The following is a 16,205-nucleotide window of genomic DNA, read 5'->3' as shown; positions in this document are numbered from 1 at the left end:
GGCTGGGGGTGGTGGCTCACACCTGTAATCCCAGCACTTTGGGAGGCAGAGGCAGGTGGATCACTTGAGGTCAGGAGTTCAAGATCAGCCTGGCCAACATGGCAAATCCCGCCTCTACTAAAAATACAAAAATTAGCCAGGTGTGGTGGTGCACGCCTGTAGTCCCAGCTACTCTGCAGTCTAAGGCAGGAGAATTGCTTGAATCTGGGAGGTGAAGGTTTCAGTGAACGGAGATCACGCCACTGCACTCCAGAGACTGAGAGCGGGACTCAGTCTAAAATAAAAAAAAACAGATAATGCACGTAAAGAGCTTAACTCAGTGCCTGCCATATAAACTGCATCCTACTGGCATTAACTATTGCATTATTGTCAGTAACAACATCAATGGCAGTGATGCTGCGTTGTACCCAGCTAAGAAGGAGAGATGGGAACTGATATCCAGTGAGCACAAAGTGCAAAAACTTTGCTGCTCTACATTCTTGCTACACAAAGTGTGATCCAGGAACCAGCAGCATTGGCCTCACCTGGGAGCTTGTTAGAAATGCAGAATCTCAGGTTCTGCTCCAGACTTGCTGAATCAGAATCTGCATTTAGCCAGAGCTCCAGGTAACTTGTGTGCATGGCACAGTTTGAAGCGCTGCTTCAGTGCCTTATTTAGTCTTCAGAGAACCACCTCCAGGAAGGCAGTATGAGCCAGATTTTACAGATAAGGGAACTGAGACTGAGTATTGAAGACTGTGAGGAGACACAGCTGGAAGGGCAAGCCTAGTGACAGCCCCAGGCCACAATCCAAGGATGTGGCCCCACAATGCCATGATAGAGAAGGGTTTTATAGTGCATGCAGATCAAGGCAAGGATGGAGAGCAAAGAGATTCCCTTCTCTGGGCAAAGGTCTGTGATTTACAGCAGGAGAAAGGGGCAAGCCCTCCGAGAAGGCAGTGAGAGGCTCCACATTCCAGCTTCCAGACATGGAGGTAGGAGAGGCTTGGAGAGGTGTACACATCTTGTTTCTCCCCTTTGCACGTACCCCACATTTTCCTCCATCACTTCAACCCATCCATTTCCAACACGGCCCTCCTCACAGTTTGTTTACATCTAAGCCATCAATGCTGGCGCCTTGTCTGTTTGGTTCCCCACTGAATCCCCAGCCCCAGACACAGGGGTGGGGACACAACAAGCTCCCAGGACAGATCTGAGCATGAGTGGAGCGAACTTCTAGGTATAGTGCCCACGCTTGGGCTCCTTTGTGCCCACAGTTGAGTTATCATTAAAATACTCTAACACTAAATGGCATCAGGGTTAACAAAGCCCTTTACTTCTTTTAATTCACTTGTACATCACAAGCCCGAGTTAGCTATTATATAAATCCTCCTTCTACAGATGGGAAAGCTGAGTATCTGTCTGCACTTGGGTCTGCCTGTCTCTTAGGACACAATGTACCTGGGCTACTTCATCCCCAGTCCTGACTCCTGCCAATGCAGTGAGAGATAGAAGCCGGAGGAGGTCAGTTTCAGGGAGGAGACTAGCAATGGCCCCACTCAACGAGAACCCACTGTGGATCAGACACTTGAATAGGTGCTTTACGGGGGCTATCTCAATCCTTATAAAGATTCTTCTAGTGGACATGATGGAGGCATTATCATTTGCATTTTATGGATAAGAAAAATGAGGATCAGAGATGTTAAGTCCCTTGCCCAAGGTCATCCAGCTATACAGCAAGTGGTAAAGCTGGGATGTGAATGCCTATGTGTTTGTTTTCATTATTCTGTGCTTTTTTTTTTTTTTGACACAGGGTTCTGCTGTTGCCCAGGCCAGAATGCTGTGGCATGATCAGCTCACTGCAGCTCAAGGGATCCTCCCATCTCAACCTCCAGAGTAGCTAGGACTACAAGCATGCACCACTATGCCTGGCTAATTTTATTTTTTGTAGAGATGGGGTCTTGCTGTGTTGCCCAGGCTGCTTTCGAACTCCTGCACTTGAGTGATCCTCTGGCCTTGGCCTCCCAAAGGGTTGGGATACAGATATACACACAGCCATAGTCTGTGCTTCTTATCTAATCTCTCATGCTGTATAGTAAAGCTGCGGTATGTGGCTCTTTCCAGGTTCTGGCAGTTTTAAAAGGCACTTTCAGGTCCATTACTCTTCCTCTCGTGAAAGAGCTCCTTCCCTCCCACTCTAAGTCTGAGAACAACATTCACCTGTGGAAGCCTCGCTGCCTAGAATCCAAGATGAGCCTAATTGATAGCACAACCTGCGTCTCCTTTGAGCCTTCTTCCTGAAGCTCAGGGTAGACCAATCCCCATAAACACAGAAGGCCAGCCAGCCAGCCAGCCAGTCAGACATGGCCCTTACCAGGCACTCTTCCAGATGGCTCCTGTCGGTGGTACAGACATCGACTCTTAAGGTCTTCTGGTGAAGGGCTGGATAGGACATGGATACCCAGAACACCTCATTGAACACTAGAGTGTCTGAGGCATCCAGGGGCCGGGTCCGGAACAGGCAGGTAGTGCTTTCAGAGCAAGGAAGGACAGCCACGCGGATATTCCTAGAGGGAGAAAGAACCGCAGGAAATCTTGGGTCAGCCCATGTCTAGGGATAAACTGTTGGACTAAACAGCTGCTGAAATCCCTAAGCAAACAACAGTGGATGAGAGTTTGTAGAAGTGAGGAATCTGGGGAATCAGGCCCCTATACACTGGAAGGAACTTTGACAAATCGAACAAAATTCCAGATGCATTTGTCCTTTAGTCCAGACCCTTCACTTCTAGGCATTATCCCACAGATGCCCCTGCATGAGTACCAGTGAGCTATGGAGGAGGCTATTCAGCCTGGCACCGTCTGTGTGGGCAGAAGACTGAAATTGACCCAAGTATCCCATCTTGTCTTCCTTCCGTTTTGTCCGCCTTCCTGCCCTTTCTTCTTCCCACAAGTGCCACCCTCACAGGCTGGCTGAGTGTAGACCACAGACACATAGGCTTCTGTTGCCACCCTCCAGGCCTTACAATCGGAGAAAATTTGGAGGCAGATGAGTGCAATAAAGGACAAACCCATCTACCATGGGAGGAGCCCACATGCAGACAGAGCAGGTGTTTGCATCCTATCAGCATCAAGGTAACATGCAGTCACACCCCTCGAAGAGAAGCACAGTGACTGGTGTTGACTCTTGGAAACAGAAGATCTATCTCTCTCTGCAAGAAACACTTGAGCTTAGGAGAAGATAAAACAGACTGTGACAATTCTTCTCCACGAGGCTCAAAGTCCAGGAGGGTAGGGCCCAGGAAGGATCTGCTCACCACCTCATTCCTAGAGCTGGCATGCAGCAGGTGCTCAGCATGTAATGGGGCAGGAATTCACACAGTCATCTAGAGAGTGCTTGTCTTTACAGTTGGTGTGTTTGCCATTGTGCCTGTATTCACATGCACAGCACTGACATTTAGCATCACAGTCATATGCAGTACAAATCCACAGTGCCTTGACAAGGCCCATAACTGGATTAGGACAGGGCAGAAAAGTGACCTCCAGAAGGTGAGAGTATGAAATACACCCATCCAGCTACATACTCACACTTTCTGGTCTTGTTGCTGCAACAGAGCAGAAAGGTTACTCAGCTGGATGATTAATATTGCAAATTGCTTATTCTTCTCATCATACCTGAAATGAAAAGGGGCATATGAAGTACCTATTAGTAACACACTCATCTCTCTCATTCCTTCTCTCTGTTAAAAGTCACAGGACGTGGCTGTTGGCTGCCCTGGGGACTACGGTGAGCTCAAGAGCACAGGCCCAGTGCTTTGCTGCCATGCAGGGATGTAGAGCTAGAGCTGCCAATTGTTTAAAAAATTTTTTTTTGTTTTGAAACAGGGTCTCAGTCTGTCATCCAGGTTGAGTGCAGTGGCATGATCAGGGCTCACGGTAGCCTTGACCTCCCAGGCTCAGGTGATCCTCCCACCTCAGCCTCCCAAGTAGCTAGGACTACAAGTGTTCACCACCACACCCAGCTAATTTTTTGTATTTTTAGTAGAGATGGGGTTTAATCATGTTGCCTGGGCTGGTCCTGAACTCCTGGAATCAAGTGATCCCTCTGCCTCAGCCTCCCAAAGTGTCAGGATTATAGGTGTGAGCCACCGCGCCTAGCCAGTTGTCTGAATTTTTAAAAAGAACCCATAAGTATGGGCGAAATTTCATGATATGGAAATGTTGTCAACTAATTCCTATTAAAAAATATTGAAGGCCAGGCGTGGTGGCTCATGCCTGTAATCTCAGCACTTTGGGAGGCCGAGGCGGGCAGATCATTTGAGGCCAGGAGTTTGAGACTAGCCTGGCCAACATGGTGAAACTCCATCTCTATTAAAAATACATAAGTCAGCTGGGTGTGGTGGCACACACCTGTAATCCCAGCTACTTGGGAGGCTGAGGCAGGAGAATCGCTTGAACCCAGGAGGCAGAGGTTGCAGCAAGCTAAGATCGCACCACTGCACTCCAGCCTGGGTGACAGGTGAGACCCTGTCTCAAAAAAAAAAAAAAAAAAAAAAAAAATTGAGATCATATCATCGCCCAACAAAAGAAAACAAAAAGAACAACCATGTGTGTATTGACCCAATCTGGGCTGCAGCCCCCAGTGATCAACTTCCGTCCAGATCAATGAAACCTAGATGGGATGGAAAGACAAAAGCCATAGCAACAACGAACAAACACACTGAGAGGCAGGAGGTCTCAGTCCCGGTCCTGGCTCTGCTACCAGCCAGCTCAGTGAGTTGGGCCAAGTCATAAGGTCTTTTAAAACCTCATTTCTTTTATCTGTAAAGCGGACGGCTGGGAGGTGAGGAACGAATCAGCATCCCTTCAGTTAAGAAGCTGCAATGGCCAGCAGGTCCTGCTGGTGCTGCCTTCTACGCTGGGAGGCTGTGAAGGTAAATGCTGGGGAATGCTGTGGATGAAGAAGGGACCCCACACAGACCGTTCCTTCTGTCCTCCTTGTCCTTGTCACTTACTTCAGGGCAATCTGAATTCGGGTTGCACCCACTGCTTCGGATTCGTCACTGTCAAATGCAGCAGCTTCTGAAGCACCCAGTCTGAAAGGCAACAGGGGAGGAGGAGTTAGGCTTCCCTGAACAAACTATTCTGGAAGGCTGAGGTTACATCCCCAGGAAGGAAAGTTGGGGTTTGCTCAGCTTCCCTCCAGGTCCTTTTTTTAAATTTTAATTAAAAATTTTTTTTTGAGAGATGGGGGCTCACTATGTTGCCCAGGCTGGTCTCGAACTCCTTGTGTCAAGTGATCCACCCACTGAAGCCTCCCAAGTAGCTGGGATTACAGACTCACACCACTATGCCCAGCTTAGACTCCTCTCTTAAGGGGCCTTCCCTTTCTCTAGCGCTTGCTCCTTAGCCATATACCTTTTTCGTAGCTACCACAGAACTAGCACTCCCCCAAACCTAAAGCATCTCTAACCCCAGGAAAAGTTATGCTGTCTGTGCCTTGGGCTGCCAAGAGGAAGGTGGGGTCACTCCCTCTTGGGGCTCCTGCCACACACTGTGGGGGCCAAAACCTAAGCCACTCCACAGGCCTAGGCTCTGGATATTCAGAGTTCATGGCTTACAGGGCCACAGAGAGAGCCAGCACCCAGACACCTACCTCTGCACGGAAGCCTCGTACACACCACTGTCTCCAGCCACTGACTCATCCGATACGGCGGCTGAGACACAGGCCACTTTCAGGCCACACCCCTGGGCCGTATTCACAGCTAGGGAAGGAAAATGGAAACGCAGGTTCAGGAACCAGGAAACTGCCTTTGCAACTCCCAATTTTGTTTTGTTTTTGAGGCAGGGTCTCACTCATCCAGGCTGGAGTGCAGTGGCACAATCATGGCTCACTGCAGCCTCGACCACTCCGGGTTCTGGTGATCCTCCCACCTCCGCCTCCCAAGTACTGGAACTACAGGCATGTGCCACCATACCCAGCTAATTTTTGAATTATTATTATTTTGTTGTAGAGATGGGGTTTTGCCATATTGCCCAGGCTGGTCTTGAACTCCTGGTCTTAAGTGATCTGCCTGCTTTGGCCTTCCAAACTGTTGGGATTACAGGCATGAGCCACTGTACTCCCAACACTTTGGGATTTTGGGAGCCTGAGCTCCCAATTTTGATACACTCTCTATGAATGAAAGACGGTTCCACCAAATTCCAACCACCTCTAAATGCTTAAGCAAAAAAAATTTGAAAAAAGTTTGCTTTAGGGTGATGGAAGGAGTCACATGTGATTTTGTGTTTTACCATCCCAAGCTCTGGAGTCGAACTGCCTGGATTCAAATCCGGTTCCACCACTCACTGCTTCATGACCTTGAGATACTGACTTAATCCTGTTGAGCCCCAGATGCCTCATCTGCAAAACTTGGATAATAATACCTACTTATGGGGCTGTTGAGAGGACTCAGCGAGACATTATAAGGGAAGTCCTTAATATACAGATTAGTGCAGACAGGCATAGTGCTCTGCAAAACTCATTACAACTATCCTTATTGCCACTACTGTTCCTATCACTGTAGATATCCATACTTTCAATGGCAAAAACCACAATTACTTTTGCACCAACCTAACAGAGCCATCCCTACCCACCTGGGGCAAAATAATAGCCCCTGGACCCTCAGGACAGAGAAGGGAGAGATTAAGCACCCGTTCTTCCACTGTCTATCCCTTTCCACTCCGAATTCAGCTCCTCCTCTTCCCTACCCTTAACAGGGGCCCTTGAAAGTCTGATCTGAGGCTCATAACTAAGCACTCAACACGTGCTGCACATTCCTTCCTTGGCCAAGTAATGAACACTCACGATGTGCCAGGCCCATTGCCATGTTCAGCACTACAAAGATGAATAAGACAGTTCCTGACCTCCTTGTGGCACGGAAGGCCAGATCCAGATCTTACAACCTCACAGCTAACACTTCTGAGCACCTGCGGACAAACTGGAGAAGGGCAAGGGCTCACAGCATTGAGGGGCACAGAGTCCAGGGCATGGCAGGCTGGGGACGGCAATGGGTGACAAGGCAGGTCTGGGAGACTGCAAGTGCTGGCGATGGGGAAGCTAAGCCTGTGTCCCATGCCTGCTGAGCCCGCGGAGACCTCCTGCTTTCAGACCCACACATCTCCACCCTCCACTAAACCACTTAAGGAGATTAATTTGTCTGCTGACTGAACAGCGGCACTAATCACATAACCTGCTTAGCGTCTGAGCTCTGCCTGGCATTGCTCACTGCAGGGAAGGCTTCTGGAGATGGCACGAAGGAAATGCCATCCCGAGAGCTGTGTGTGCCCAGCCTAATGTGCTGTCTGAGGCCCACAAGCCCCAAGGACACTGTTGGGGAGGGGAGAGGAGGGGGTCACTTCACAGGACGTAGCTGGGGTCTGAGTGTCTTGACTTGGCTTAATATTGCCATCAGAGGCACGCTCCTTGAGCCTTGTTAGAGGTTCCACCTGCACCCCCTCCTCTCCAGGGAACAATTTTCTGAGGCTTGCCACCTGCTATAGTAGGGCGCTTGCTTTTATTTTGAGAACACTCAGCAAGGCTCCCTTCCTGATGAGGGATACCCAGGGATCTCTCAGCTCCTCTTCTAAGGAAACCACTGGCACTCAAAGCCTTTTGTTAACAAGGAAACCTCATTTCCCTACCATGCTCCCACTGGCCCTTGTACACACATGGATAATTCTGGGCACAGCAGCAGCACTCCTGCCCATGCCTGGAGCCACAGGGCTGATATAGGTCTGGCTGCTTCTAGCTGGCCTCACCTGGAGCCAGGAGCACGAGCTTTTTGTAGACAGAACCCGGCACATGGATAACAGTGTGGGTTCTGAGCAGGTGGTCCTTGTGCCAGTCCTGGTCTTGCCATTTCACTCTGTGGGACTAACCTCAGACAAGTCTTTTAACCTCACTGTGCCTCACTTTTTCCATCTTTAAGATGGGGATAAAAGGGGCTGGACTTGGTGGTTCACGCCTGTAATCCCAGCACTTTGGGAGGCCAAGGTGGGTGGATCCACTGAGGTCAGGAGTTCGAGACCAGCCTGGCCAACATGGTGAAAGCCCGCCTCTACTAAAAATACAAAAAAAAAAAAAAAAAAAAAAAAAAAAAATTAGCCAGGCATGGTGATGTGCACCTGTAATTCCAGCTACTCGGGAGGCTGACGCAGGATAATTGCTTGAACCCAGGAGGTGGAGGTTGCAGTGAGCCAGGATGGCACCACTGCACTCCAGCCTGGGTGACAGAGTGAGACTCCATCTCAAAAAAAAAAAAAGGAGATTAAAAATAGCACACACTTCCCAGAGGTGTTGTGAGGCTTAAATGAGTAAATATACAGAGAAGGACCTGAATCCTAAACACCTGTACGCTATATAGCATAGCTATGATTATTGTGAGCTATTAGTACTGTGGCCAGGAAAGCCAAGGAGGCCCAGGTGAGTTTACTGAGCATCCTACTCCGTCCTGACCTTCACACCCAGAGCCAGATGGGGTTCGTGGGGCCCCAAGCACCAGGAGTTGGCATGAATGTGCATGCTGAACTGCCTCCCAGCCTAAGGCATGACAATAAGGGGGTTGGGTTCCGGGGCCAGCAAGACTCAGGTTCCTATCCCTGCTTCCTCACTTGTTGGCTGGGTGACCCAAGGCAGGTGACATCACCTCTCCGAATCTCCAATTCCTCATCAGTGAAATGGACAGAATAGAAATAACTGATTTCACCATATATCAAGCACATTGCCCAACTCATAATATATCCCCAATAAAAGTTAACTATTATGATTTATTATGTGGTTGCTGCTAAAGATAAAAAGGTTTTCTCCTAATAAATCTTAGCTGTCAATGTCAGCATCATCTTCTATTTTGAAGATTCCAACTTAAATTCCAACCAACACCAAAATGTTCTTTCTGACCCCATGCAGAATGGGAGTCAGATCATATCATTCCTGGCTTCAAACGGTCACATGGATCCCCAGTGCAATTAGGATAAAATCCAAACTCCTTAGCACAGCCCACCAGGCCTTTCAGGATCTGGACTCTTGCCTAGTTCTCCAGCCTCGTTGGTAACCCCCTACCTCTGACTCATGGCTTCCTGGCTCCCCTTCTAGTCCCTTGCTCTGACCTCAGAGATTTTGCTCTTGCTTTTCCCAAGGCTGGCTCCATCTCACCATTCAAGACACCCTCAAATGTCATCTTCCACAACCCAACCTGCCCCGGCAGTCCCACCTCCAACCAGAAAGGCTGGATCACATTCCCTGTTTTATTTTCTTTGTAGTGCTTGTTTGGTTGCAGGTTTATTCCCTGTGCCTCCATTTGAACATAAGCTTCATGAGAACAGGGACCCTGTCTGTCTTCAACACAGAATCCTTAGTGACCAACCCAGTGCCTGGCACACAGCATATCTATAATAATGGATAGATGAATCCATGTATATCCATTAGCACAGGATGATCTGACATTTAGTTTTATAAGGCGCTAAATGTCTGTTGGAGGACAGAATCTACTACTGAAAACCCTTCACACAGGACTTCAAAAATACTGAGTTAATAAATATCCACTGAATAAATATACTTGCCATACAAAGACCCAGCACACAGAAGCAGTCAGTAAATATCAACTAGAATGATCACTGGCGGTTCTGAGCACAGAGTATCTCTTTCCCTCCTCCTGGTTCCCACCCTCTGGGCATGGTGCTCTCTACCTTGGCCCAGCTGCTTGCCCTCCGTTCCTGGTTCCTCCAGCCGGTATCTTTCCTGGGCGCTGTTACCGAGGCTCAGTTCACAAAGAGTGGCACTCAGCTCCGGGTCTTCAAACTCCAGGGAGTTGAGGAAGGCATCACCAGCCAGAAGGGGGTCAGCCATGAGAGGGGAACAGGGTGGGGAGGGGGAGGAGAGAGAGGAACGTGGGGATAGGGAGGTCATGGACTTTGGGGTGCCAGACAGGGAACGCAGAGCCTGCAAGCGGCCACCTCCCTCTGCCTTCTGGGTCTTGGCCACCTCATCCTCGTGGATGGTGGTGATGCAGCCCGAGGGCCGGAAGCCGGTGGCCCCCTCCAGGAGCAGGAACTCCACCTTGCTCTGCAGCTCTGAGTCCAGCTGCTCAAAGGGGTCATAGCAGAGGTCAGTGAAGCTGGCTGAAGTGGAGGAGTCCAGGCTGGATGCAACCAGGGAGCCCCGGCTGGACGTGAGGGATCCGGGGCTGCTGCCTGAGGACAGGGACTGCATGCTGCTTGAGAGACTGGGACACAGGGAGGGGAAGGACAGTGAGACACACACAGTGAAGTGGGCCCCCTGAGACCTTCTGCTGAGCTCTGGAAAGTACCATGACCTCACTAGAATTGCTTGGCAATCTCTAGGGTAGACCCTTCACCCTCACTTCATGGAAAACTGATACCGCAAGAAGGCCACATAATCAAGACATGGCAGAGCTGGGCTTTGGACTCAAGTTATAGCTGCCTTAAAAGTCTACTTTTTCCTCTAAATCTGTTTCCCAAAGCTCCAATTGGCTACATTGCGTTTGTATGATATTTTTTCATAGTTGAATCCATTATGTAATAAAGATTTCTTCATAGCTTTCTTGAAATCAACTCACTGTGTTTTTTTTTTTTTTTTGGAGATGGAGTTTTGCTCTGTCGCCAGGCTGGAGTGCAGTGGCATGATCTTGGCTCACTGCAACCTCCACCTCCTGGGTTTAAGCAATTCTCCTGCCTCAGCCTCTCAAATAGCTGGGACTACAGGTGCCTGCCACCACGCCTGGCTAATTTTTTGTATTTTAGTAGAGACGGGGTTTCACCATGTTGCCCAGGCTAGTCTTGAACTCCTGAGCTCAGGCAATCCGCCTCTGTCGGCCTCCCAAAGTGGTAGGATTACAGGCGTGAGCCACCACACCTGCCCCAACTCACTGTTTTAATACTTTAAAACATCTATATTAAAAGGAAACTTTACATCCTAAGTGTAATTTGAAAAGCAGTATCACTTACTACAAAGAGAAGGCCACCATTAGAAAAAAATCTAATGGAACAAAATGTTGTTATTAAATTCCACTGACGCACTGTTGTTCATGGAGGCCCAGGTCTGAGGCTACTTTCTCTGTGTTGTACAGGTAGGTGGCAGTGTGAGTTTCCTAAGGCTTTTTTTTTTTTCTTTTTGGAGACAAGGTCTGGCTCTATCATCCAGGCTGGAGTGCAGTAGCACGATCTCGGCTCACGGTAAGCCTCCAACCGGGCTCAAGTCATCCTCCCACCTCAGCCTTCAGAGTAGCTGGGACCACAGGCAAGCACCAACACACCCAGCTAATTTTGTATTTTTAGTAGAGATGGGGTTTCGCCATGTTTCCCAGGCTGGTTTCAAACTCCTAAGCTCAAGCGATCTACCCACCTTGGCCTCCCAAAGTGCTAGGATTACAGGTGTGAACCATGACACCCAGTCGAGTCTCCTAAGACTACCTACTACCTGCCTGGGGTCTTCTTTGTGCTATCAGTCTGGAGAGGTCAAGACTCCTATTCCTAGCCACACCAGGCCATGCCCGAGTCTGCTGACAATCCACTTGCTGTGCTTCTAAACATCCACTCTCAAGCCACAGAGGACAAGTGAAGGGTAGAGCCTGGGCTGGGACACTGGGGACACCCATGTCTGGCCATGCCCAGGGGAGCAGTGGCCTCACTGCCTACCACTTACCTTTTCAGCTGGGAGTGCAGAGTTGCCACCTGCCGAGTGGCTTCTTCCAGTTCTCTCACAAGCTGGTTCCTCTTACTGTTTAACTTTAACCTGGAGGGAGAGAAAGCATGAGAGGGATGCCCCGAAAGGAAGCACAGGCATGCACTCTTACCCATGTACACCCAGACCCACAGGCACAAGAACTTTCCACAAGCATTTGACCAAGGCATCCGGGGAGCTAGAGCTTCCACATACATTATAATCCTATGATAACTGCAATATCACTCACCCACTATATATATATATATATCAGGCACTCTGCTAGGAACCTTAGGACACTGCCTTAATTCAGTCACACAATAATGCTTCATAGTAAGAATGATTTTTACCACTTTACATACGAGGATATCGAGGCCCTTAGAGTTGTATAATTTACCTAAAGCTGTGGAATTAGTGGCAGAAATAGGATTTCACCCAACCATACCCTCCTTTTCTTCCTTCCTCCATCTTTCAGCTCATATTTACTGAGTGCCCATTTTGTACTGGACCCTGCCTGTGGCACTGGGGATAAAGTAGTGAGTGAGCACCGTAGGACTTGTTTCTGTTCTTATGGGGCTTACATTCTACTGGGGAGAACTGATATTAAAGAAATACTCAAATACCTAATTAACACAGTGTGTGACAAGGTCCATGAACAAAAAGTACAAATGGTAGAAAAGAACACAAAAAGAGAGGCCCAATTTGAACTGGCAGGTGAGCCTCTTCCAGCCAAGTGACTCTGTGGCTGAGACTGGTGGTGTGTACCCTGCCCTGTCCCTCGACCATTTTCCCAGCCTTCCCTGTGGCCGGGTGGGCAGGGCGTATGACCAAGTTCTGGCCAATGGGATGTGAGCACTAGTAGTTAAATGGGTGTGTCTTCTTCACTGTCTCTTGCATGGACTCTTGCGGACTCAAAGGGGAGGTGTCACAGATGGAAAGAGCCTGAGTTCCTGAATGACCACATGGAAGGCTGCCTGTTAACTGGACATACCTAATTAGACATTATATGAACAAGAAATAAACCTGTTGCGTGAAGCCACAGAGACTTTGGGGGCTGTTTCTTGCAGCAGTTAGATTCCTGACTAGTAGAGAAATTTAAGGATGGATAATGGACAGCAGTTGGCTAGGAAAAGTGCAGGAGGAAAGAACATTCCAAGCAGGGGCCTTAGCAGAGACCTTATCATCTTGAGGTCACCATGACTGCGGGGAGGACAATGGGCAGGAGGCTGAAGACTTAAGGCGGGGAGGGTGGCTGTGAGGTGTAACTGAGATGGTGGAGGCTTGAGCAATGCAGAGACAGAGACAGTGCCTGGGCTGCAGGAGCGGGTGAGGCTGAGGGAGTAAATGTGGAAGACTGTGTGGTTACTGCTACGGGCTGCCAAGTGGCCCTGCAGATGGCATCTGCTAAGAGGAGAAGGCTGAGGCAGGAGAACCCGGGGGAAGAGAAGAGCTGTATTATGGATATGTGGGTATGAATACTGAACAGGCAGGCTGCCATAAAGGTCGGGGTGGGGGGATTCCTATCAGATGGATCACCACCTGAATGAGATTACCATCTGTTCTGGCTTGATTTTTGTCCCCCGAAATCCTACATCGAAGTCCTAAGCAGCAGTACCTCCAAATGTGATTGTATTTGGAGATAGGGCTTTTAAGAAGTAATTAAGGTAAAATGAGGTCAGTAGGGCAGACTCTAATCCAGTATGACTGGTGTCCTTCTAAGACCAGATTAGGGCACAGGCACGGGGGAAGACCATGTGAAACGGAGGGAGGAGAAGGCCATCTACAAGCCAAGGGAAGAGACCTCAGAAGAAAGCAACCCCGCTGACATCTGATCTTGGACTTTTAGCTTCCAGACTGTGAGAAAATAAATGTCCACTGTTTAAGTCACCCAGTCAGTCTGTGGTACGTTGTTACGGCAGCCCTAGTAGACTCACGCACCATCTTAGGGCAAAATACAGAAGCAAAAACAAGGGACGGCCTAGGACCAAGCTCTGAGTACACACAACATTCCGAGGTTGGATGAACTGGCAACAGTCAGCAAAAGAGATGGAGAGAATGGGACCAGAGAGTCGGGAGAAGTTAGTGGATGTGATGGAATGTCACAGAACTGGAAGCAAAGATTTTCACCCAGGCATGCCTGACGCCAAAGCCCAATTCAGTAAACTATCTCCCTGGAGACAAATCCTTGTGTTTGGAAGAGACCTTTGGCTTTAGGACCATATCTCAGCCCTGACCTCTCCTGAACACCCCATGGAGGGCAGCTTGGGTGGACTCCAGGGTGTGTCTTTGCCCCTGGAATGGCTCTCCAATCCCTGGAGTGGGCCCACTACAAAATAAAGGGCCCTATCAAGCAAGCCTGTGCCCTCACAAACTCATGACCTGGGCTGCTCTCGTGTGTCTACTAGACTAGTCTTTCTCAGCCTGTGGCCCACAGACTACCTGCATCAGAAAGTGGGGAGTGCTTATTGAAATGCACATTCCTGGGCCCTACTTTGACCTGCTGAATCAAAAAGCCCAGGGGTAGGGCCCAGAAATCTCTCTTTTCATTAAGCCTCCCAGGTGATCTTTAGGCACACCAAGTTTTGCAAGTTGCTGCACTGTACGGGGATGGCAGAGAGGCAGAGGCTGTGTCTTGCTCACCCAGCACCTACCACCCAGCACAGTGCCCACCATGTAGACATGCTCAATATTTGCTGAATGGATGACTTATTCTCCAGATGAAGCAGGCAGAATTTATGAGCTCTGCTGAAAGACCTGCATGTTATTGTACCTTCCATGGACAGATGTGTTCCACGGTTGGCCTCCATCCCCTCATGTCAACCTGCTGAAGAGGGGATGACTGACTCGTTGGTCCCTGGACTGGGGAGTGAACCTAGGATACAGCTAACCCAGCCTGGGGCCTGGGAGAAAGGGCTCACTTCCATGGAAAAGCCAAGTCATGCCATCCCTCTACCCACATATCCAGGCCCCCAGCACATGTCCTGCAGTAAAGACCAGAGCTTGCTCTAGACACAACGGAAAAGTGTTGAGCGGTGGGTTGGGCTTGTTATTGGGCAACTAAATCTGTGAAATTACAGAAGAGGCAACAGGAGCAGCAGGCAGAGTGGTCTTGGCATGGTTCTTGGTCAGCTCAATCCCTGGCACTGTTCTTCTAGAGTCCTGCCTGAGGCTGGGGTGGGGGTGCACAGTGGGTTGGCAGACGGAACCCATAATAAACAAAATCCTTGACTTTCAACAGAATGAACAAGGCTGTGGAATCTCTTGACCCAATATAAAAGGAAAGCTCAGGAACAGTTGAGGTCCAGGATCAAGGAGCAGCTGGCGCTCACCATTTTTACCTTGGTTTTCCTCTTCTCTGTGGGAGAAAAGCCACAGAGGTGTGTGCTGGGAGTAAATGTGGGTCCCCAGTGAAGCCTCAAGAGGATGATGAGGGGTCTCGGAGTTGGGCTGCCATGACGTCCTGGCATTAGGGGCTAGCTACTGCTAGCAATGCACAGGCGCTGAGGCCACCTCCCAGTGGCATTGGGTTTTGCAGGATAGATGGCACATGTGTGTGATGCCTGGCACATGCTGGGAGGCCAAGAACGCATCAAGCATGGAGGCCGGCAGAGGATCCAGAAGGTGGGGCTGGAGTCCCCACAAGCTGTAGCTCAGCACCTTGGGTGCTGGTTAAAAATGTAAGAACCTGGGCTGCATCTCAGGCCGGAAGAATCGGTCCCTGGGGTGGGGCCAGGGAGCCTGTGCGCTAACGAGTATCCTGCATGACTGCACACCAACTCTGGGGAGCAGTGGGGAAGGCCCTCGGGAAGGAGGGGGAGGCAGAGGGTAGGATGAGGTTTGTTCGGATGCCTGTGAGTCTGACTGATTTGTGAGCGGGGTTTGGCAGGTCCTGCAGTCAGCCTCTCCTGGATGTGTCTATTCCTGTCCTCAAAGGCACCTTGAACGCGAGGCTGTTGTGTGAAGATGAGGAGCATAATAATCCCATTTTGAGAGAGACAGAATAGAGAAAGAGGAGCGAGGGGAGACAGAGAGAGAGAAACAGAGACACTAAAAATAAAGATACACACACATGAGAAACAAAGACAGAAGGGAAACAGAATACCAGAGTCAGAAGGATGAACACAGACAGACTGACATGGAGCTGGAAGGAAACAGCTGCAGACACAAAGACAGCTGGGGCGGCTTTCCCGTCTCCCCAATGTGGGAGACCCACAGCCATGAGCATGGTACCCCATTCCTGTGGGCCTCCTCCTTAGACTCCTCTTAGGGCACACATGGCTGCCTGCCTGCATGCCCTCCAGCTTCCCTACCACTGCATTTGCCCCAAGCACCCTCCTACCAGGCCCTCCAAGCTGCCCGCTCAGCAGCTGCAGAGGAGTGGAGGTTCTGGCCTCCCTGTACTAGCTATGTGAACTCACTGCTCCTGAGGAGCCAACAGACCTTTGAAAGATGGGGTTGAAGGCAATAACAGAAGGCCTTCTGAGTGGCGAGCATCCTAAAGTGAGCACAG

At 49.7% G+C, this 16,205-nt stretch overlaps 1 protein-coding gene across 8 annotated transcripts in view; it reads right to left on the bottom strand.

The window, feature by feature from the left end:
* Positions 1–16,205, bottom strand: part of WWC1 (WW and C2 domain containing 1) — a 181,544-nt gene that overhangs the window by 40,115 nt on the left and 125,224 nt on the right. For all 8 annotated transcript variants that reach the window (XM_054488943.2, XM_054488944.2, XM_054488947.2 and 5 more), the window contains exons 10-15: positions 11,678–11,767; positions 9,703–10,238; positions 5,633–5,741; positions 4,992–5,072; positions 3,565–3,651; positions 2,354–2,546 (exon numbers count right to left, since the gene is read on the bottom strand). In XM_054488943.2, the coding sequence (XP_054344918.1) occupies positions 2,354–2,546; positions 3,565–3,651; positions 4,992–5,072; positions 5,633–5,741; positions 9,703–10,238; positions 11,678–11,767 (1,096 nt within the window). The remainder of the gene's footprint in view (positions 1–2,353; positions 2,547–3,564; positions 3,652–4,991; positions 5,073–5,632; positions 5,742–9,702; positions 10,239–11,677; positions 11,768–16,205) is intronic.

The sequence above is a fragment of the Pongo pygmaeus genome, chromosome 4 (assembly GCF_028885625.2).
Source record: "Pongo pygmaeus isolate AG05252 chromosome 4, NHGRI_mPonPyg2-v2.0_pri, whole genome shotgun sequence".
Taxonomy (NCBI): Eukaryota; Metazoa; Chordata; class Mammalia; order Primates; family Hominidae; genus Pongo; species Pongo pygmaeus.
This window is presented reverse-complemented; position numbering and strand designations above follow the sequence as displayed.